This window comes from Pochonia chlamydosporia, chromosome 4 (assembly GCF_001653235.2).
Source record: "Pochonia chlamydosporia 170 chromosome 4, whole genome shotgun sequence".
Classification (NCBI taxonomy): Eukaryota; Fungi; Ascomycota; class Sordariomycetes; order Hypocreales; family Clavicipitaceae; genus Pochonia; species Pochonia chlamydosporia.
Genome location: NC_035793.1, coordinates 2,316,380 through 2,337,339, shown reverse-complemented (window position 1 = coordinate 2,337,339; position 20,960 = coordinate 2,316,380). Strand labels below are relative to the sequence as shown.

The window sequence follows — 20,960 nt, the reverse complement described above, 5'->3', positions numbered from 1 at the left end:
ATGCCATCTACCGCGCTTCGCATGGCGACCTTGCGAGCCTTTGCTCGCCATGGCACAAATGTACGTGCCTTTCCGTTTCTGTCATCGCTGTGGCCATTGACGAACACATGAGCTAACACGGCCTACGCGTCAGCCTTCTCCCATTTTGTCCAGATCATTCTCCGTGTCGTTGCGCCGCGCCGAGATCAACAAGGTCTTTCCTTCTGCCTCGGAAGCACTCAAGGATATGAAACCAAACTCGACGCTCCTTTGTGGAGGATTCGGCCTTTGCGGTGTCCCTGACACTCTCATCGACGAGGTTCTCCAAAAGCCTGACATCAAGGGCCTTACCGCTGTGTCCAACAATGCCGGTACAGACAACTCTGGGCTCGGCAAGCTCCTCAAGACCAAACAGGTCAAGAAGATGGTTGCCAGTTACATTGGAGAAAACAAGACCTTTGAAACCATGTACCTGACTGGTGAGGTTGAGCTTGAGCTGACTCCCCAGGGAACTCTGGCGGAGCGTTGCGCTGCTGGTGGCAAAGGGCATTCCTGCCTTCTATACTCCCGCTGCATTTGGCACCGTTGTTCAGACTGGTGACCTACCCTTGAAAAACAAAGCTGACGGCACCCCTGATGAATACTCGTATCCCAAGGACGTCAAGGTGTTCAATGGCAAGTCATATCTATTGGAGCACGCCATTGATGGTGACTACGCCTTTGTCAAGGCTTACAAGGCGGACAAACTTGGCAATTGCCAGTTCCGTCTTGCTGCCCACAACTTCAACGGTGCCATGGGTCGCAACGCCAAGATGACTATTGTCGAAGCCGAGCATATTGTCGAACCTGGCGAGATCCCTCCCGAAGCCGTCCACCTACCGGGTATCTACGTGAAGCGTGTCATTCAGAGCACCAGCGAAAAGAACATCGAAAAATTTACCTTTGCCAAGGACGAGAACGATGCTGACGCCAAGGCTGCCTTGGGCTCTGGCGACACAGCTGCCAAACGCGAGCGTATTGTCAAGAGGGCCGCCAAGGAATTTAAGAACGGCATGTACGCCAATCTTGGCATTGGCATGCCCATGCTCGCGCCGGGTTTCGTTGGCCCAGAGGTTGAGGTTCAGCTTCAGTCTGAAAATGGCATTCTCGGCTTGGGACCTTATCCCAAGAAGGGTAGCGAGGACGCTGATTTGATCAATGCTGGAAAAGAGACGGTGACCCTTAACCGCGGCGCAGCTGTCTTTGGTAGCGAAGAGAGCTTTGGCATGATTCGCAGTGGAAGAATTAATCTCACTATTTTGGGCGCCATGCAAGTCAGTGGAACCGGCGACCTTGCCAACTGGATGTTGCCAGGCAAGGTCAAAGGCTTTGGAGGTGCCATGGACCTTGTCAGCAACCCCTCAAAGACCAAGGTGGTTGTGACAATGGAGCACACCGACAAGAAGGGCAACCCTAAGATTGTCAAGCAGTGTGCATTCCCCTTGACTGGACGTGCATGTGTGTCTCGAATCATTACTGAACTGGTGAGTTTCCCTGACCCAACACCACGTCACATTCATGACATGGCTAACATTGTGGATTTTTAGGGAGTGTTTGACGTCGACTTTGCACACGGGTTGACCCTCATCGAGATTGCGGACGGTGTTACGGTCGATGAGATCAAGAGCAAGACGGAAGCGCCTTTCACCGTGGCCAAGGATCTTAAGCCCATGTTGTAAAAAAAAAAAAAAAAAAAAACATATGCATGCATAGCATTTCATAAGAGGAATGCCAGCAATAAGTGGGCGCGGATGCGTCCGGTGGCATGAAGATGATTGCATTTTTTGTTTAAAGTTGTATGTCAAAACGACATAACTGGGCATGATGGTTTCTTACTTGATATCTTGGGAGCGACACATTTTGAGGCGTTTGGTGGGCCGTTTGTGAGCTCGGATTTGCAAACCGCCATTTGGCAAAGCAAGGAAAAGCTCAATAAACAAACACAAATAAATAAATAAAAACCTAGATAAATACAAGGAAAAGACCTTTGTCGGGAAATTTTAGATGAGCGTCCTTGTTCGTTTGATTCTGTTTTAAATATTATTACTGTCAAAGTGTATGCTCACCAGGTGGGTGGGTGCTTCAGATGTCTTGCACCAGCCTGACAAAGTTGGCTTACGAATCACATCACCGAGTTGATGCTCGCTCACTCCAAGCTCTTCATACGCACTTGAACTTTAGAGAGGGCCCGGCAGCATTCAACATCGAGCGAGCATGTGCCCCAGTTGATCGCATCAATTCCAAGCTAGCATTTTGCTTGGACTACAATTGTGATCTGGCTGTCTGCATTTCTCTCGAATTTCGAGCGTCATCGCATCCGCCTCGCTCTCCCACCATGGTGCGATTGCCCTCAAATACTCGCCATGTTTGACAAGACGTCAGGGCAGGTTTACAGAGAATGGACTGTCCCGCGACAGAGCCTCACCATTCATGATGGTGAACGGGATTGGTCTCGTCGGCGGCCATATCCTTTGTTTACTCCTCGAGGAACAAAGGGACCGAGATCCTTGATTGACATGGCCACGCACGTCATTGCTAACAACATCGGAGACGTCACTGAGCACCACCTCGAATCAATCCCCAGCCGACTTCTTTGGCGTATCTGGCGATTCCTCGAGGCAAGGTTAGTAAATTTGGCGCCGCAAGATGATTATTGGCAAATGTGGTTGCCACAATATTGCCTACACACTGCTCCAGAAAGCTAACAATGACTTGCCAGAGGGGTATGCCTGCACGCCTGGAAACTCTTCTCACGTATCTTGGTAGCGGATGATGAAGATATGACACTTGGCCTCTATCGATTTAGACAACATATTTGCCGTCCGACAGAGGAACTCAAAATCTACACTCAGCCTCTAACATCCTCATCAACACAGTTCATCGCACACTTAACTATCAGTGGTGGCTGTCAGTTCAGCACGCATGAGCTGCTTTGCCTCGCGGATATGAAAAACCTGGGAGTGTTGGAACTTATAAAGCCTGCTGACGAAGTGCGCTCTACGTTTCCCGAAGTTAATGACAGAGTCGTCCGTGGCTGGTCAGAAATGGACACTCCGTTCCCTTTACTGCGAGTGCTGCGCATTTGGGGTGATCAAGACATCACGCAGGAATCACTTCGCTGGATCACAGAGTTTCCATCAGTGGCATTATACGATGTCACGGCTTCCAAAAGTGACTGGCCAGACCCTTCTAGCTCTGCTCATGAGCACGGCTGGGAAATAGCTGGTCCGGCTAGCGGCATGGAAGACTCCTTATTACGGTATTTACTACTTTTCGCACCGTTGGAGCAAATTCGAAGCAACCGACTGAAGGAACTCTCGAAGAGAATAGACGCAGACTTGTCTTTGCTTTGCAGGGACTCTCGTTGTTCTGTAAAGTTCGTTGCAGACGGGCAGGCGCCCCCATTGCTGGACTACCTGACGGATACTGCAAAGGCATATCTACCGACGTGGGACATTGAGACTTCTGTAAAAGCCGGAGGATCCTGCCACGACATTGCCTTCGAGACATGGGCATTTTGGCTTTACGCCTTTATTGGTCAGCTGGGCAAAGATCAAGATTTGAGTTTGTGCGAAGCTCAAACCGATTCGCAAGCTGTTGTAGGACCTTTTACGTTACCATCAAAATCATTTGCGTGCTTATTTCTGGGACACAGTGGTCGAGGTGGTATTACCTCGACCCCATCATATGTCAGCAGGGGACTCTTTGCAACTAAAAGAATGACGTTTACTCGTCCCCTTGTTGTACAAGGCCTTGGAAAGCTCCACTTGTCACAAAAGGCATCCAGGAAAGCAACAAACATGGTATGGAGCGAGCAAGCAGAGCCTTCATTACGAAGAAACAAGAGGCGGAGACTTGATGAAGTTTTAAGATCACTAGGTAATGATATTTCTTGAGACGACAACACCCTTTACTAATTATAAGTCGGTCAAACTCATACTTGCCCACCGAGTACTTGAATTTCACGCCATTCCAAAACAGACTCGGCGAGTCAAACTCATTTCTACGACATCAATACTTTAGCTTCTGTCTTTGCGTTTGAGCGGATGCTGCAGGCGTAAACCTACAGACAATGGCAGAAAGGAAATCTACGGCTCAGTGTCGAGCTTATTCCCCAAACTCAAATTTCCGAGTAGCAGATATATATGAAGCCACTATTTCCTTTGAAAGGGAGATTTTAGGGTCCTTTTCCTTTTGTTCTCAATCGCTTTCTTCGGCATACTTTACTATCGCGATTCAAGTTCAGTGTTTCACTGCCATTGACTGCAAGAGAGCAACAAAAAGAACAAAGACCGACTATTACGACACTGGCTAAGATACACGGCTGCTGTGGAATCAATGGCCGAAGCCCGAACTTTTAATACGACAACAATGGATGATCCAAGCGAATGGGAAATGCTTTCGGCACCGAGCAGCTCGGATGTGTCAGATGTGTCAGATGTGGACATGACATCTTCGTCGAACTCAGCTCATGCGACGGCAAGACAATGTTCTGACGAGGCGGTTGATGAAAACGAGGTGTCCTCCAGTTTACCAATGTCGAACATGCTTGATCGCAGGCTCGACGCCGGTGACATTCGTGGAATCCTCCAGGCGGTGCGAGAGAGAGTGCGCCTCCGCGAAAGGCACACCCGACGCCAGTTGGGCAGACGCCGTGATGAAAACAGCCCACACTCTCCAATTCGACCAACCTCATCCTCTAGAAAGCCCAACACATCTGGGAACCTGCCAATATCGCGCTTGAATGCGGCTGCAATTAGGTGTGTCGTGGTAGAACCCTATGACAGTATTCTTTCGCGGCCAAGGGCTAACGAGCCGGGTGGCTGTTCTCCGTCGGAAGAATTGTGGGCGAATGTCAATTCGAGAAGACCATCGCTCAATAATTTCGATCTCCCACGACGGCGACAGCAGGAATATTGTCAAATCAGATCGAATGGTTGGGAACGCCTCGAATTCGAGCAGCACACGGCCAGCGAATGGCGGGCCAGCTACGATCAATACGGAAGACGTCGACATCAGAATAACAGCACTTCAGAGTCTAGCTCTGACCTTCCCGTATCTGTGCCCCGTACTCCAATTCCAGTGCCTGAATTGGACGAGACCAATCCACCTCCTTACGACGCCGACGAGCCCCCTCCAAGATACTCACGAACCACAACTTTGGCTTTGCAGAATTTGTTTCTCCCTGATTAAATAATAAGAAGGCGTTTTTGAGTGAGAAGAATTGGCTTTTTCACTTGATACAAGAACCTTGTGGTGTTGATCGGCAGCCTGTCTAATTTCGACAACACCTGAGAGTACTATGTGATGGGACAGGCGCAACGGCATTTGCACTCACTCTACAGGCCAGAATGGTGTGCTCTTTTGAGGCGAAGTTTTCCCTTTCTCATTGGTCGGTTTGGCAATCTGTTCTTTAATGCATGGGGTTCGGCGTCGACATGTTGGAAAAGAAGCATGTACATTACAAGTTTTGCGGCTTCATTGTCCCTGATAATTTGCGTACAATGCAGCTCGTTTGAATAATACGGCTAGGGCAAAACTTGATTCAAAATACCATCTCACACATGTGATGTACGTGATCAACTGAACGTAATGGGCAGCTATCATGACCGCCAAACCGTGCTTGGGAATGCCATGTACTGCTACTGCTTTGCACTAAATGCACAGATTCAATCCGCCATGTTGGTGCTCATCTTCGACGGACCGAGTCAAAGCCAGCCATTCAGCCAAATATGGAAGGTTAAATGATGTTATTGTATGGATGAGTCAACTAAGAGAGGCTAATGTATACGGGACCGAAGCTACGGTGATGAAGTGTGGGTGGGTAACTCGATGATTACTCCTTTGACAACACGCACTCTACGACTACTGCCACAATTCGCGAATGCTACTTCTAACTTACGTTGACGATTCTGCATGACAAGCCAGAAGATGAAAATAGAGAATTAAAAGGCGAGGGATATCGAGACGAGTGAGATGATCTGGCGTAATGTCACAGTAATAAGTTGCCGTCTCACAAGATGCGTCTCGAGGAGGAAATGTGCCGCCGGTTGAAATTTTTATCTGGACCACGAGCACCGAAATGCGTGCAGACCAAATGGTAAGATCGACGGCTAGGATCCGATCTTTCCTCCAGTTTCCCCTCCGGTGACATCCATTGAAGTAAGTGAAAGCCAGAGTGAATATGAAGGATTGATATTTTCTAGTAGGTTGAAGAAGAAGAGAAGAAAAAGGCCAAAACGTGCGGCCGAGACGAGCACAAGTTTATTCGTTGGGCAGGGGCCTCCGGAAGAAAGATCAGCCAGAGCCGTGGAGTGGGCGGAGGGGCAGCCGCAATTTGAATCTGGCTCGTGGTCATGACCTGAAGACTGGTCATTGCCGTGGCTTTTACTGGCTGGCCACTTGCAGTTGACCCGTCGGGTTTAGTGGGCGGATGCTCCCGAATTCTGTCGACATTGAAAGGGTTGGCGTTTGAAGCGCAGTTCCCGGGGCTTCGTGCTCAATCCATTAATGGACTAGGAGTTTATGGGGTATCGTAAATGAATAAATGCTAAAAGGAATATACGGAAACGAACAAGCTATGGAGTGTCGACAGATGGCTGGTGGTTGCCTCGATCAATCGGATGGCGTGCATAATGCTGAGTGCCGTCAAGTCTTGCTCCCCATCTAGATTTCTGCGGAATGGCCTCGTCACCACTGAGCATTTCTACAGGCCATCAGTCATACCTACAAGTATGTAAGGACAAGGATCAAGAAGGAGTCAATGCCTAGTGCAGCAGCCAAGGAAGGTCCCGGACAGTTTTGACACATTGAAGGAGTAAATTGCTGTTCACTCTTTGGTCGTGTGAGTGTTGACGGTTCCTGCCACACTAGACAGTTGACCAGTTGGCCAGTAGGCCAGTTTACCCTTATTAGTTCAATGTCTGGTTGACTCACGACTCACACCTTTAGAGCCTTGTGGACTCAACATGTCTCGATGCGACTGACTCACCACTTCATGTTGACGTGCTGCTTATCCATGCGAAGTACTCCGTAGTCCATTTGAATGATCCTTGTAGACCCCTGTGACACATTTCCTGTCTTGCAGACATGGAGCTACTGATGAGCAAACAACATGCCCTGCATAAGTCTTCAAAGGGCCAACGGCACGAGACGCCACTCCGTCCACCACTTGAGCATGTTGCCTTTTTCTGTTTGGTCTGGCAACGGCAACCAGTTGAGTTGACCACAACCAGACCAGACTGGACTTGACTTTCACAAAAAGTACCCCGCTACCCCGCCTCAGGCGCCACCAAGCAATTCTGCTTTCTTCTTTTCCATTCATATTGTGCAGTCAACTTGTCCCTTCCCCCCCGTCATTTCGGCCTGATACCCTTACGATCTTGCTTTTGCTTCCTGCCCAAGAAATCCATCTCGATTCTCATTGCTATTCCGCTTCTTGTATCTATATCAATTTCGACCAGACAACATGGCAGGCAGTGCAACAACCGGTGCTCGTGGTCGTGCTGGAAAGTTTAACAAGCCAACCAGAGGTGGTACGTCGCCCGAGAACTGAAAAAACTCGTGCTTTTGCCATTTGCAAATTTAGATGCCAGGAATCTAGCCAACACTAATACGTTTCTCCCTGAAACTAGGTGGTAAACACTATTCTCGCTCGCTACAGCCGGTCGACGCCGATGGCAATCAAGTCAGCATGTGGTCTGCTGACGCCGCGGACGAGCGTTCAAATGAAGAGGAAGACTCCGAGGAGGAGTCTAGCGAAGAAGAGAGCGACAACGCTGACGCTTCAAAAGCTGCGGCGGATTCTGAGAATCGTGATGACCGCAAGGCTCTGAAAAAGGCCCGCAAAGAGGCCGCCATTGCCAAGCAAAAGTCTCGTAACGTCGAAGTGGGCGACATGCCGTCCAGCGACGATGAGAGCGACGACGGTATGCCCACAAATCCGAACCACTCCAAATCAGCCCGGAAACAAACCAAGAGTAGCGACGTGGATGAAATCACCGAGGGCGTTCAGAACATGAATGCTCCTGGCAACCGAAAAGAACGGGAAGCTATGGAGGCGGCAGCCGCCAAGGAGAGGTATTTGAAGCTGCAGGCAGAAGGCAAAACAGATCAGGCCAAGGCAGACCTTGCTCGTCTTAAGCTCATTCGAGAACAACGCGCAGCCGACGCTGCCCGGAGACAGGTATGTAGACAGAAGGCAGGCAGTTTAACAAACTGGCTATCGTTGTTGTGGCCATTCATGATTGGTGTTGCTGACTCATTTCGCACAATAGGCCGAGAAGGAAGAAAAAGAAGAGCAAGAAAAGGCTCGAAAGGCAGAGATTGATGCCAAGGAGGCTAAGAAGCGAGAGGCTGCGGCTGGGCCTAAAAAGTCCAGTAAGAAGAAATGATATATGATATAGGCCTCCATCTGGTTCATATCTTAGCAAGCATGAATACACAGACCCGGTCCAGGTATTGGGTCCGCGACAAAATATATCTCCTTCACAGGCTCAAACGGAATCATTGTGTGGTAGATGACGCCAGTGACAATCTTGCAATTCTGTGTCCGCGTAAACCAGTGAGCAGATGGCAAATGAATTGAATTTGACCTCAGCTCGGGTTGAGCCAGTGTTCTACCCAGCTGCTACGGCACGACGAATTGCTCGTAATCAAAACGTATTCTGCTAAAGACCTTGCAAATAACCCTAATCCATCTTTGTTTTGTGAATGTAGCATGTCTTCGAAACGCTTAGATTCATGGTAAAGCGAGTGTACTGAATTCGTTGTGTTGCGTTCCTCCTTTAGGTGATGTGCTGGTATGAGGTACAATGCAGGAGCAACATGAATGGAGGACTGGAGTCTGGTAATGGCCAGCGAAATTGGCAGTCGGCCTTGGTGGCGCAGAAAAGCTGTTAAGCCTGCATGGCTTCAATGTTGACTCTTCAATGGATCATAAGCGACCAGACTGCTACAGCCTGTTGCGACTGCTGGGTCAATGTTCAAAGCTCTAGTCTCTTCGTTTGTCTTTTTACCAACCACCTCCAGTTGCAACCCCTTCGTTCAAAAGGATGGCACCTGGGAACACATGACAGAGTTCAATATTCCTTGTTACATACTGTACACGTCAAGTATTCAATGTTATTTGCGGGGGATTGATTGCTTGTCCCTACTTACCAGGCAAGTAGTGGAAGCCGGCGCCTGAAGCCTGGCAAACTGGTAACATTGAAGCCCAGCAAACCCAGGTCAACCTGGCACCCCACATTTTGCCGTGAGCACAAGATTCCCACCAGTCCAGTCAAGGATCAGCCACAAACGACAAAAGTTGAGGTGGAGTCCGGATTTTTTTGGTGCCAGGAAAAAAATGCTGGAGGCGGCCAAAACCACCCGACCGCCTTCATCATTTTGACACCCATCTTCGACTCGTCTGTTCAAAAGACCTGCGCCACGGCTGGCAGGAGCAAAGCTGGTCTCCTACTTCGCAAAACGTCGATCAATTTGCTGAAGATAGTTTTCATATTATTTACCGCACTGGAGAGCGTCGTCAGCCATGGAAGCATCATCACTACAGGTTCGTTTTGCCCCGCTACTTCATGGAGCCGAGAAAAACCCAATCCCAAAAATATGGCTAACCAGCGACCTTAGGATCGCCTGCGCGATCATGCAGCAGCCTTTAATGGCCTTTTGAGTCTCATTTCAGCAAAGGACTACTATGGGGAAGATACGACTGTATGTGAATCCCAGTAGTGACGACGTTTGCACTCGGCCAAACACCCAGCCCAGCCACAATGAAATACAGCTTTTTACCCATGGCTCACTGTGCCCACCACATTTTAATGCCGGCAAATTGAGCCACTCTCAGCAATTCCAGGAATAAATTCTCTAACTAAGGACTGTCTCTAGGATCAATGGAAGAAGAAGAAGCAAACAAAAAAGGAAGCCGCCGCTGCTCGAAGAGCCAAGCTAGACCCTGACAGCGAACTAAACCGCAACGCCAAGGAGGTCATGGACGAGCGAGCCAAAAACAAAAGGAAACTGAGAGAGATGGAGGAGGAAGCCGAAGACGAGGATGATGATGAGGATGAAGAGGACGACAACTCCTTCCAAGCCATCGATGGCGTCGAGATTGAGAAGCCTGGCGAAGGTCTGAAAAAGAAGTCCGAAGAGAGCAACAAAAAGCAGAAATTGGCCGAGGATGGAGATGAAGATAAAACAAACGGTACCGTAGAGGCTGGAGAAGCAGCTACCAAGATGTCAAAGAAGGATGCCAAGCGCGAAGCAAAACGAGAAAAGAAAGCAGAGAAGAAAGCCGAGAAAAAAACCAAGAAGCCAGAAAGCACCGACAAGACTAACCAGAATGCCAACGGTGTGGCCAAATCCGCGCATCGCAGCCACGAGGAACGTTCACATAGTATAGTGAGCCATTCCAAGGAAGTCGATGCCGAGGTTGCTTCACGATCCGAGTCCGAACCCCATTCGCCAACCTTCGATGTCGACGATGATGCTACAGGCTCGCTAAACGACCCATCAGCCGAGCAAGCCAGTAGCACAACTTCCATCTCATCTACCATCCCTCCATCAGAAAAGCCCAAGCATATCAAGCTGCCTGCGGACACTACTGCCCTGCGAGCCCGACTTGCGGCTAAGATTGAAGCGCTTAGGGCTGCTCGAAAAGCAGACGGCCCAGATGGCAAACCCATCCGAACCCGACAGGAGCTCATTGAATCCAGACGAGCCAAGCAAGCGCAGCGGAAAGAGCGCAAACTGGAACTCCGAAAGGCAGCCAAGCTGGAAGAAGCTAGAAAACGAGAAGAAGCCCTGGCTTCTAACTCACCCGGTGTCATGAGCCCCGCTGTTGAGCTTGATGAAGGCACTGGCGGCTTCTCCTTTGGCCGGGTCGCCTTCGGGGATGGCGCACAAATGTCTCACGATCTTAGCTATATGTTGAGCCAAGACAAGAAGAAAGGACCTTCTGATGCCAAGACTGCGCTGCTGAAGGTCCAAAATCAGAAGAAGAGGCTGCAAGGGTTGGATGCGGAAAAGCGCGCCGACATTGCAGACAAGGAGGCATGGTTAACAGCTAGGCGGAGAGTTGAGGGCGAAAAGATTCGCGACGACGAAGCGATCCTGAAGAAGACCGTGAAACGGAAAGAGGCAGCCAAGAAAAAGAGCGAAAAGGCTTGGACAGAGCGCACCAAGGGCGTCCAACAGGCGCAAAAGGAGAGACAAAAGAAACGAGAAGACAACATCAAGCAACGCAGAGAAGAAAAGCTTCTCGGAAAAGCTGGCAAAAAGAAGGGCGGCGCCAAGAAGAAGAAGGGCGGACGACCTGGATTTGAAGGCAGCTTTGGGGTTGGCGGTCGCCGAAAGTAGGCGCATATCATGGAATCATGGACAAGCATCTTTCTTGCCTGTATTTGCGGGCTGATCAATTCTGCTACATGTCATACCGCACGTTTTCTTTTGCATGACGGGGCGACATTTCCGTCTTCTCATGTTGGCGTTGGCGTTGGACACTTGCTGTGTCTCGGACTCATTAAAAGCTGGGATGGTTACATGTTTACACTCTTGACTAGAGTTGATGTTTAGGTCAAGGATAGGTGAACTGCAAAAGGGGTGGTTGCACAATTTCGAAGTTGGGCCGGGTAGATTTGCAAGGCTCAGCATAACGGGGGCGATGAGCGGGGCGATGAGCGCGGCTATGGTTTATCTGTTTTATAATCATGATTGTTGTCTAGGGTTAAAATTCATATAAGCAATGCATACGCTTAATTCATCATGTTGAGCTGTCTTGAGATTTCACACTTGCTAAAACCACAAATAACCACCATAGGTCGACTGGGACTGTTCCCCTATCCATGTACGGCACTGTCGTGTCCCTTCTACATGCCCCATGGGCCATGAATCGCTTCATAAGTCACCCACATATAGATACTCCGCATGGAATCTACCGTCATGCTGTCTCTTCAGATATCGTGTGTTTCTCTTTGAAGCGGATACACCTCTCTGACAATAACGCAGACTACAAACCCCATGACTTTGAACAGCGGTAGATGTTAACAACAAAAGGAGTAAAATTTGGCATATAATTAAAACAATCCGTCAAGTTAAAAACACGGTTCCCTTCCCATGTTCCCGTTGTGTTTTATTTTTTTTCCCCAACTGCCCCCCTTTTTATCCTGCTCGCCATATCACCCACCCCCTTTTCTAGTTCTCCCTAGGGCTGCTATCCCGTCTATTCCACCTTGATTGGTACCATGTCTTGTTAGCCTAAAAGTCGTTCGGTGAGGAAAGCAATTTTCGAGTGATAAACGTTGTCGTTGAAACGTGGAATGTTTGAATGGAGATCATGAGGTGAAGGCAAAAGAGTGGTTGTTTATCTCGGTAGGTAGTGAAGAAGCACCTCGACTCGAGAACTGTATTGGGTCGGCTGCGCCAGAATTGTGGGATTGGTCACTACCATCAAAGGGTCGCCAGATTCGTAAAGGTGGTGTTTACTTTGCGGTACATCGACGCATGGTGTAGTCGTGTGTTTGGGTGGCTTATAGCAGGGAGTCGAGGCGAGTGAAGACGCTCAGGCAGGCGGCGACAACTTCTAGCTGCAGTTCCTTGTCCTTGGCTTTGCCAATTTCCTAGCAAGTGAGTTAGCCATCTTCGCGCCCACCATATCAAAGAACTGTCCGTGGGTTCGGGGTCGTTCTCTCGGCTGAGGTAACTTACTTCTGAAATAACCTGTGGCAGGTTAGCGCCAATGCCGTTGCTGGTAGCCTTCTTTCCAAACGGCCACTGGCTGTAGTCGGCCAACAATTCGTCTGTTTGAGCAAAGGCTCTCTCACGTGCTTCGTGGCCGAGGGTTGACAGAGCATTCTCCAACACATTGGCGGCATAAGCGGCGCAGACCATGCAGATGGTCCGCAGGTATCTAAACTCGAGGTTCTCTGGTAGGAATTGGTTTCCACTGAGGACAACGGTTCTTTGGGTGAGGACGTTACGGACTCTGCGACGCAACTCTTCTTTGGCTCCGCCGTCGGCAACGGGATGAGTGGCCATGTCGAATAAGAGGAAGTTTCGTTTTTCGGTTCGGAGAATTCCCTTGTCTACAAGTCCCTTGGCTAAACGCTCACGGACCTGCTTTAACTGGTAACCAATCTTCATCAAGTTCCACGTCTCGCCTTAAAACAATCCAAAGTTAGCATGATGTGACGACGACCCAAACCGACGACTGTCCAGGGCCAAGGAAGAGCAATATCGGCCGACAAACTTACCACTCATCAAGTCGATCCAGGAGCTCACACTCATCTTCTCGCTTTGCTTCATCATCTTGAGAGCTTCGTCAAGCAAGACTTCTCCGGTAAGGGTATCATCTATGACTTCGATATTTCGATCGGCCGGAGAGAATCGCCGTCTAGAAGGGTCTTTCTCCATGCTGATGCGTCCGCGAAAGGCAAGCTCGAGAACAATGCATCCTCGGAGAGCGTATGAAATGTTGTCGTTCCAGAATGAGAGATATCCCTAGATAGGCAGGACACGTCAATTGAAGGCCCTTGCCACAACAACTACGGGCCGATCCCAAGTCATCGAGAAATAGGAGACAAATTGGGAGGTTTGGGCACGATGGTCAAAACATGCTGCTTGTGCATCCCTTACCTGCTTGTCCTTGAGTCCCAAAAGCAAGACCTCCTCCATCATGGTCAGCTTGGGCTGTTTGCTGCGCTCGGCGCTCTCGCTGATATCCCTGGGGTCGAATGCAATTTTGTGGCCATTCTCGCTATTCTCGTAGCTCGTCTCTGGTCCATTGTCTCTGACGTTGTTGGAGGAATTGGTTCTTGAAGCGGCATTGCTTGCTTCGCCCTCGGTGTTGGCAGCGGCGCCTCCGCCAGCGCCTCGGCGCCGAGTAAGGCCTGATGAGGACATCTTGACGAGGACGATGTTGACAAGGTGACAAGGTGGTGATTAGCGGCGCGAAGGGGATTCGTATGTCGGCGGCGCCAAAGAAATGCGCCGCTCGTCGCAAGTCGACCGGGCGTTGTTGGCAATGAGATTTTCGAGGTTGGCCAAGCAAGGGCCAGGACAGTGTCGTGTCGGCGTGAAGCAGAAAGGGGGTCAAGTGGGACGAGACCAGACGACGTAAGGCAAGGAAGACGACTGGACTGGAGGGACCAAGTGCCGGACTGGACGCTGGACCAGACGGTTCAAGTTGGCGCAGGGAGCGGTCCACAGCGACAAAGGATACTCAGGTGGTCGACGCAGACAGGCTGGATGGTATGGGAAGGGAGGGCGGTGGACGATGCCGACAGATAAGATTGATTCTGCTCTGAGGTTTGGTCCCACTGGAAGCTAGATTCGAGAGATTGTCAACTGGTGGCCTTGTCGTTGAATGACAGAATGGCCATGTGTGCATGTTACCTACCTAGGTACCTAGGCGCAGTGCAGGCTTGGGACATAAGCGATGCCAAGCCGTCAATTGTGTCAAGAGTCAGAAGACCAGACTACATATAACCAGCCAACCAGGCGCCAGGGAACGTGAAGGTCAATTGGACCAAGCGTAGCACAGTGCTGAAGCACCACTGAAGGGGCACTGACCGGCTCAAGGGTTACAGGGTCCAATAGGGCTCGAGGCACCAGACGTGCACCAGACATTCAGGGCCAGACAATCAATTGATCAACATGCAAGGTGACTTGACATGGAGCGGCCGGCTCTCGGGAGTGAGGCGGCATGGACCAAAATTCCAGATACCAGACGTGCATATGTCCATGTCAACATAATTGACTGAGAACTTTGATGCTGACCTCCCCCTGTCTGAACATTAAAACTTTTGGCTGCTAGTGATATCATTCTACGTCGTTTTGTGTCGTGAACTTGTCCGTCTCTGATATCTCGAGCGGTGGACTCGAGCAATCCCGCTGCTCTCACCGGCCATTTCTACTTTTGCTGACGTGCAGCAATGCTGACGACGACTTTGGACTTGCATCGCTTAACCCTTAACCTTCAACGTTGCCTTTCTCCAAATTCACATAAGCGTTAAGTGCTCCATTTAAAGACATTGGTCCAAATTGGGGGTCGATTCATTTCTACGAAATGCGCATCCATGGTAATGCGGGCAAGCTCTGTGGTAGCGTGACGTGACACTCTCTGTTGAACATAACTCGCATGTAGCCCCCGAGACATTGACAGAAATGTCCCGGAGCATATGTGCAATAAACCAGTATGGTTTGTATTTGCATGTTCGACTCCAAACTGTATGCAAAGGTACTTAAGTACGGCTCAAGTCTCCATTCCATTTTCAGTTACCCATGGTTGGCGGCCTCGGCCCTGGACACATACCATACAACTTGGTTAAAAACACAACAGGAATGTGTTGCAAGGCACGAAACTTACTTTGAAGTTAAGCTTGAGTGTCCCATCCTTAGTCCGATCTGTTGAATTTTTTTGATACATCCCCAGCATCTCAACTGCTCCTAACTCACAATCAACATATCAAGCATGATGCACGGACGGATTGTTCTGTGTTAGCTGTCTGGGGACGCTGTTGCTACAAATACAAATCTCCAACCCTAACCCTGTGCTAAACCCCTTCACACAACGAGACAGTACTTTGAGCTTTTGCACTTTATTCTTGACAAGTTCTAGTTGACCACATTCTATTTCTTTCTATTTCAAAAGAAAAGACGGAGAAGAAGAAGCCCTCTCCACTGCTATTGTACAAGAGTATTATCCATGGAAATTCGCGTCACTTTGTAGAGTCGTGCACGATTTATATCGCCGCCTCGCCCACTGCGTCCTTCCACAAACCGTCAAAGTCGACACCAGCCTCTTCAAACATTTCACGTATCTTCTTGGCCGTGGTCTCCTGCTGCTCTGGGCCAAAGCCTCCAGGCTGAGTTGCGTCAAACTGCACCATCTCCACCCATCGGTAGAACAAGTCTTCTTTGCCCATGGAAGTGAGGGCATTCCGGAAGGCAAAAACCTGCCTGCGCTTCTCGTCTCCCTCGGCAGCAATACTAGCCTTCAAGTCATAACAAAGCCATCCGAAATCCTTGTGGTACACCAGCACAACACTCTTGAATGCCTCCAGCGCCACATTCTTGTTGTCAACCAAGGCGTGAGCGTGGACCATGGAGTCCCAGTCGAGATCCCACTGGCCGTTCATCAGCAAGTAGCCCGTCTTTTGCTCTTGCAAGATTGGCGATGTGGCCGCATTAACGTAAGCCAATAGAATCTTTTTGGAGTCGTCGTCTTTGAAAATATCACCCAGAACCCGGTCCCAGTCGCGGCTGCGTCGGACGTAAATCTCCTTGTCTTGAAAGCCAACCTTGCGTCTCCAATTCATGGGATTGCCATGAACTTGGCCAGCAGTGAATTCCACGGGCCACGGCCAGACAAATACGAACAAGACAAAGTCTATAAACATGGTGATGCCACGCTGAAGCACCTCCCAGACGAAGTCTTGCCACGAAGAGTTCCCAATGGGGAATGTCGTCTCATTGGAATAACCAAAGCCAGACTGTACGATTTTCCAGTACCAAGGCAGGATGGCATACATGCGCCATACGAAGAGTATTGAGACGGCGACATTCATGGCAACCGGAACCAAGAATATCTTGCGCTTGAAAGAAGCAGGCTTGGAATCGATATGCGTAATGTACACATGCTTCTCCGACAGGCCATCAATGAATGGTTTGAGCACGTCAGGAGGTTGCTTAAACGGAGCTGGCGGCAATCCATTGGGACCGTCAGATTTTGAAGACTTGGCTTTCCCAGCCCGCTTTGTGGGAGCCATGACGGAGGTGCTACCAGGGGAGAATAGGAAGAAAGGGGGCGCTGATGACAGAGTCTGGTGTTATTTTGTGTGGTCTGTTGTGGTGGTTGGCGCAAAATAGTATATAGCGACTGCCGTGTTGACTTCCAACTTGACAGGAGCGAGGTTCTCTGTTGGTGGTACCTGAGAGTTCGGCCCCACGTCATCAGCATAAAAATTGTTTGTAAAGTCGGCACATTCGGCTCTTGAAGGAACAGCTCTTCTTACAGTCTGGTGAAATTTGCGAAATGCAAGCAATTGATAATAGGAAATCATGTACAATGTAATTCTTCATCCAGAGATTTTCGAATTGACCTAGCCATCATTGGCAGGCCCATACTCTCTATGTAATATATTGATGCCTCCAAGAAAGCTGAGCTGGGCGGACAATCCCTGTCCCGATTGAGACCAGACCCGACCAGACCACACTGTGCTGTCGACAAGCTCCCTGTTCCCAAAAATCAAGGCCCAGAGAAAGTAAGCTCCACCTGGCAAACGAGAACAGTCGACCAGTCGACCTCACCCGATGCAGCATCTTCCATCGTTAATTGTTGCTCCATGTCAACATAAATGATTGAGGCAGGCCGCAGTTCCCCCGTCTGGCCTGTACAACGGCAATGTTAAGAGCCCGAGCCTGGAAGGTAGTGTGCTCTCCCTTTTCAACCTTCCATACAATGTCTGATAGAAGCTAATCTATCCTCGCGGCAACCACCAGGGCCATGGCCACCAGTTTGTTTGTACAAATTGTCGAGTCCAGCTGTCGCTGAGTACCTCCCGCATCCAGAAGACAGTATGGACCTCTACTTCACGAGGACTCTGCACGACGTCTGCTTTGCGCGACTCAAATACCAATGGAGGCGCACCGCTCGATAAAGGCTTTCCCGGAGCCTTCTCTGGCGCCGCAAGAAAATCGTGGGGTTCGTTTGCTACCAGCAAAACTTCAATTACGCAGAGCAGCAACAGCTCTACGAATGAAAGCTTGTTGCCTCACGAGATAGAGGCCCGGAACCGCATGAAAGGGACCAAAACCACTCCGAACAGAAATGCCAACAGAGCGAATCGCGAAACGAGCAAGCCCACCGTCTCGGACACTACCCGCGTCAAGACCAGAAACCGAAATCACGGTACCCACGAGGCACAAGTCAAAAAGTCAAAATCCGTTCTCGCCGATGTGTTTAAAACGATGCGCGAACCGAAACCGCCTCCAACACCTGAGTCCTGGTCCACGGCTGGTCAAGAGGCGCAAAGTAAAACCCAGACGACGGGCCTTTCGCCAGAGGACTCAAGTACTGGCTCTGCTCGCTCGAGCACATCTTCCGCCAGCGTCCGTATAGATCAACGCAATGCTTCCACTGCTGAATCATCGAAGCATCCTCCGGGTGGTGCTCCAAGACAAATCGGATGGGGCGCCTTTAGCCACCGGAAACAGCAGGCTCCTACGCATGGCCATAACCATGGTAATGAGTCCACCTTGTGGTCGGAGATCACAAGGGCGAACAAAACAAAAGGAAAACCACATCAGAGGCCAAAGCCCGCAAATATCGGTGGTTCAGCTAAAGCCAAAGTTAATGAGCCCGAGGTTGCATCGGAACAAGACTTTTGGGGAGAGCTAGACACGAGAGTCGCTGGAATTACAGAAGAGAAGGGCAGGGGTCGACGAGGAGCAGTCACGGCTGGTGCTCCAGATAGAAGAGTTGAAGATGGCGCAGGGCACAATCAGACCGTTGGGCATCCACCACAGGAAAAGGCCAGGGAAAAGGAGAGGAGGAAATCGCGCTTTGACCTTGAAGACGAACCAACTTCGAATGATCGACCAAGCAAGAAAACGAGAAAAACTGCAAGAGGGCGCCGGGCTGAATTGGAGGAGGATTGGGACGATGAGTCGACACATCGATGGGAACAAAAACAGCGTCGAAAGGCAGAGAAGGAGGCACGCAAAGACAACAAGCTTCAGGAAGAGGCTCAAGCTATCACGATCTTTCTTCCCGAGTACATCAGCGCGTCAAACTTGGCCCAGGCTTTGAAGCAGCGCCCAGATCAGTTCTTAATGGACATGGAAGAGATGGGCTTTGAGAATGTGACGCCTGATACCATCATGACGGGTGAAACCGCTGCGCTCATCTCCATGGAGTACGGCTTCGATCCTACGGTCGACACTGGTTCGCAACGCGATTTAAAACCTCGCCCAATTCCAGATGATGTGTCCTCACTTCCAAGCCGCCCTCCAGTGGTCACTATCATGGGTCACGTTGATCACGGGAAGACGACACTGTTGGACTGGTTACGGAAATCATCTGTTGCTGCTCAAGAACATGGCGGGATCACACAGCACATCGGCGCCTTTGTTGTCAAGATGTCCACTGGCAAACAAATTACCTTCTTGGACACACCAGGACACGCTGCCTTTCTCTCCATGCGTCAGAGAGGAGCCAACGTTACCGATATTGTTGTCTTGGTAGTTGCTGCTGATGACAGTGTCATGCCACAGACTATCGAAGCCTTGAAGCATGCCACAGCTGCCAAGGTGCCCATCATCGTGGCGATCAACAAGATTGATAAAGAGGACGCCCGAGTTGACCAAGTAAAGGCGGATCTTGCTCGGCATGGGGTCGAAATTGAAGATTACGGTGGAGACGTACAAGTTGTTTGCGTGAGTGGTAAAACCGGTCAAGGCATGCCTGATCTGGAGGAAAATATCATTACGCTCTCGGAGATCCTCGACGTACGCGCAGAATCAGACAATATGGCAGAGGGCTGGATTCTCGAGTCCAGTGTGAAACAGAACGGCAAGGCAGCAACGGTTCTAGTGAAGCGTGGAACACTCCGCCTAGGAGACTTCATTGTTGCGGGCAAAACATGGGCCAGGGTTCGAGCCCTTCGCAACGAAGCCGGGACTGAGCTATCAGAAGCACCACCAGGTACTCCCGTTGAAGTATTGGGTTGGCGAGAATTGCCAGATGCCGGGGAGCAGGTCTTGCAGGCTCCAGACGAAGGCAAGGCAAAGACGGCTGTTGAGTACCGGTTAGAAATGGCAGAGCGTGAGCAGAGCTCAGTGCAGCTAGCTGAGCAAGAACAGCGGCAAAGGGAGAAAGCTGCAGCAGAATCCCTTGCCGAAGCTGCCTCTGGAGAAGAAGGAGCTGCTGATGTTCCGTCGGAGCCTGGTATCCTGTACCAGAATTTCACAGTAAAGGCCGATGTCGTCGGCTCAGTCGAGGCCGTCTGTGGCAGCATCCTGGAACTGGGCAACAATGAAGTACGACCCAAGATCCTTAGGTCAGCAGCCGGTCAAATTTCAGAATACGATATTGACCATGCGGCGGCTTCAAATAGCGTAATTGTCAACTTCAACGTTTCCATCTTGCCCCATATCAAGCAGCGGGCAGAAGAAGCCAAAGTCAAAATTTTGGACCATAATGTCATTTACCACGTTGTGGATGACGCCAAGGCAGCCCTTTCAGAGCTACTACCTATGAAGGTCACCCACCGTGTCACTGGAGAGGCGGACATTCTCCAGGTATTCCCCATCAACATAAAGAAGAGAGTCTTCAAGAATATCGCCGGGTGTCGAGTCCGAAATGGATCAGTCAAGAAGTCGTCCATGGTCAAAGTACTGCGAAAGGGCAAGGTCGTCTTTGATGGTAAGCTTTTATAGTCCTTGCATTCCGTTAATGTGTTCCGCAATGTCTCGAAGGTGAGCTAATCAAGGCCCCCGTTTGCAGGCAAAATCGACACTCTGAAGCACGTCAAGAAGGACGTGTCGGAGATGAGCAAAGGCACTGAATGCGGCATCGGTCTAGACGGCTTTGAAGATTTCCAAGTCGACGATCAGATCCAGGCGTATGAGGAGGTTAAAGAGAAGCGAGAATTATGAAGAAATCAGCAAGTATAGAAGTAGATATCGATGTCAGGATATAGCGAAAGGGGTGGCTGCATCTGTACCATCACATAAAAGCATTTACCATGTACAACACAACACTGGGTTGAAGCGGCCAAGGCCATGAATGGCCTCAACAAATATAATGTATTATAATTGTCTCTTCTCAATGAAGTACACACGAAGAGATTGTACATATTGGCAACGATTTACAATTGCCACACACGCAACATATCTTGTGAAGGAACAGTGCTGCAATTGTCTTTCATTGTTTCCATTTCTCTTAG

The 20,960-nt window shown here is 49.9% G+C and overlaps 7 protein-coding genes across 7 annotated transcripts; 5 read left to right on the top strand and 2 right to left on the bottom strand.

Annotated features, from left to right (window-relative positions):
* VFPPC_08137 (succinyl-CoA:3-ketoacid-coenzyme A transferase 1, mitochondrial precursor) lies at positions 1–1,697 on the top strand (the record flags this gene model as incomplete). The annotated part of the gene is made up of 4 exons (XM_022428595.1): positions 1–60; positions 134–447; positions 488–1,502; positions 1,566–1,697. 4 exons carry the CDS (start codon positions 1–3, stop codon positions 1,695–1,697), a joined length of 1,521 nt encoding a protein of 506 aa, XP_022284391.1.
* A 684-nt stretch (positions 1,698–2,381) lies between these two features.
* Positions 2,382–3,914, top strand: VFPPC_08136 (succinyl-3-ketoacid-coenzyme a transferase; the record flags this gene model as incomplete). The annotated part of the gene is made up of 2 exons (XM_018286894.1): positions 2,382–2,641; positions 2,738–3,914. 2 exons carry the CDS (start codon positions 2,382–2,384, stop codon positions 3,912–3,914), a joined length of 1,437 nt encoding a protein of 478 aa, XP_018143689.1.
* Positions 3,915–7,486: 3,572 nt separating this feature from the next.
* On the top strand, positions 7,487–8,411 carry VFPPC_08133 (casein kinase substrate, phosphoprotein PP28; the record flags this gene model as incomplete). The annotated part of the gene is made up of 3 exons (XM_018286892.1): positions 7,487–7,553; positions 7,653–8,203; positions 8,295–8,411. 3 exons carry the CDS (start codon positions 7,487–7,489, stop codon positions 8,409–8,411), a joined length of 735 nt encoding a protein of 244 aa, XP_018143686.1.
* A 1,139-nt stretch (positions 8,412–9,550) lies between these two features.
* On the top strand, positions 9,551–11,373 carry VFPPC_14350 (ribosome biogenesis protein Rrp14-C; the record flags this gene model as incomplete). Its single annotated transcript, XM_018292119.1, has 3 exons — positions 9,551–9,571; positions 9,646–9,729; positions 9,904–11,373. The coding sequence occupies 3 exons, from the start codon at positions 9,551–9,553 to the stop codon at positions 11,371–11,373; spliced, it is 1,575 nt and encodes a 524-aa protein (XP_018143685.1).
* Positions 11,374–12,542: 1,169 nt separating this feature from the next.
* VFPPC_08132 (vacuolar protein sorting-associated protein 74) lies at positions 12,543–13,914 on the bottom strand (the record flags this gene model as incomplete). The annotated part of the gene is made up of 4 exons (XM_018286891.1): positions 12,543–12,632; positions 12,721–13,172; positions 13,266–13,512; positions 13,648–13,914. 4 exons carry the CDS (start codon positions 13,912–13,914, stop codon positions 12,543–12,545), a joined length of 1,056 nt encoding a protein of 351 aa, XP_018143684.1.
* A 1,841-nt stretch (positions 13,915–15,755) lies between these two features.
* VFPPC_08131 (hypothetical protein) lies at positions 15,756–16,781 on the bottom strand (the record flags this gene model as incomplete). The annotated part of the gene is made up of 1 exon (XM_018286890.1): positions 15,756–16,781. One exon carries the CDS (start codon positions 16,779–16,781, stop codon positions 15,756–15,758), a length of 1,026 nt encoding a protein of 341 aa, XP_018143683.1.
* Positions 16,782–17,811: 1,030 nt separating this feature from the next.
* On the top strand, positions 17,812–20,670 carry VFPPC_08130 (mitochondrial translation initiation factor; the record flags this gene model as incomplete). Its single annotated transcript, XM_018286889.1, has 2 exons — positions 17,812–20,437; positions 20,519–20,670. 2 exons carry the CDS (start codon positions 17,812–17,814, stop codon positions 20,668–20,670), a joined length of 2,778 nt encoding a protein of 925 aa, XP_018143682.1.
* Between the last annotated feature and the right edge of the window lie 290 nt (positions 20,671–20,960).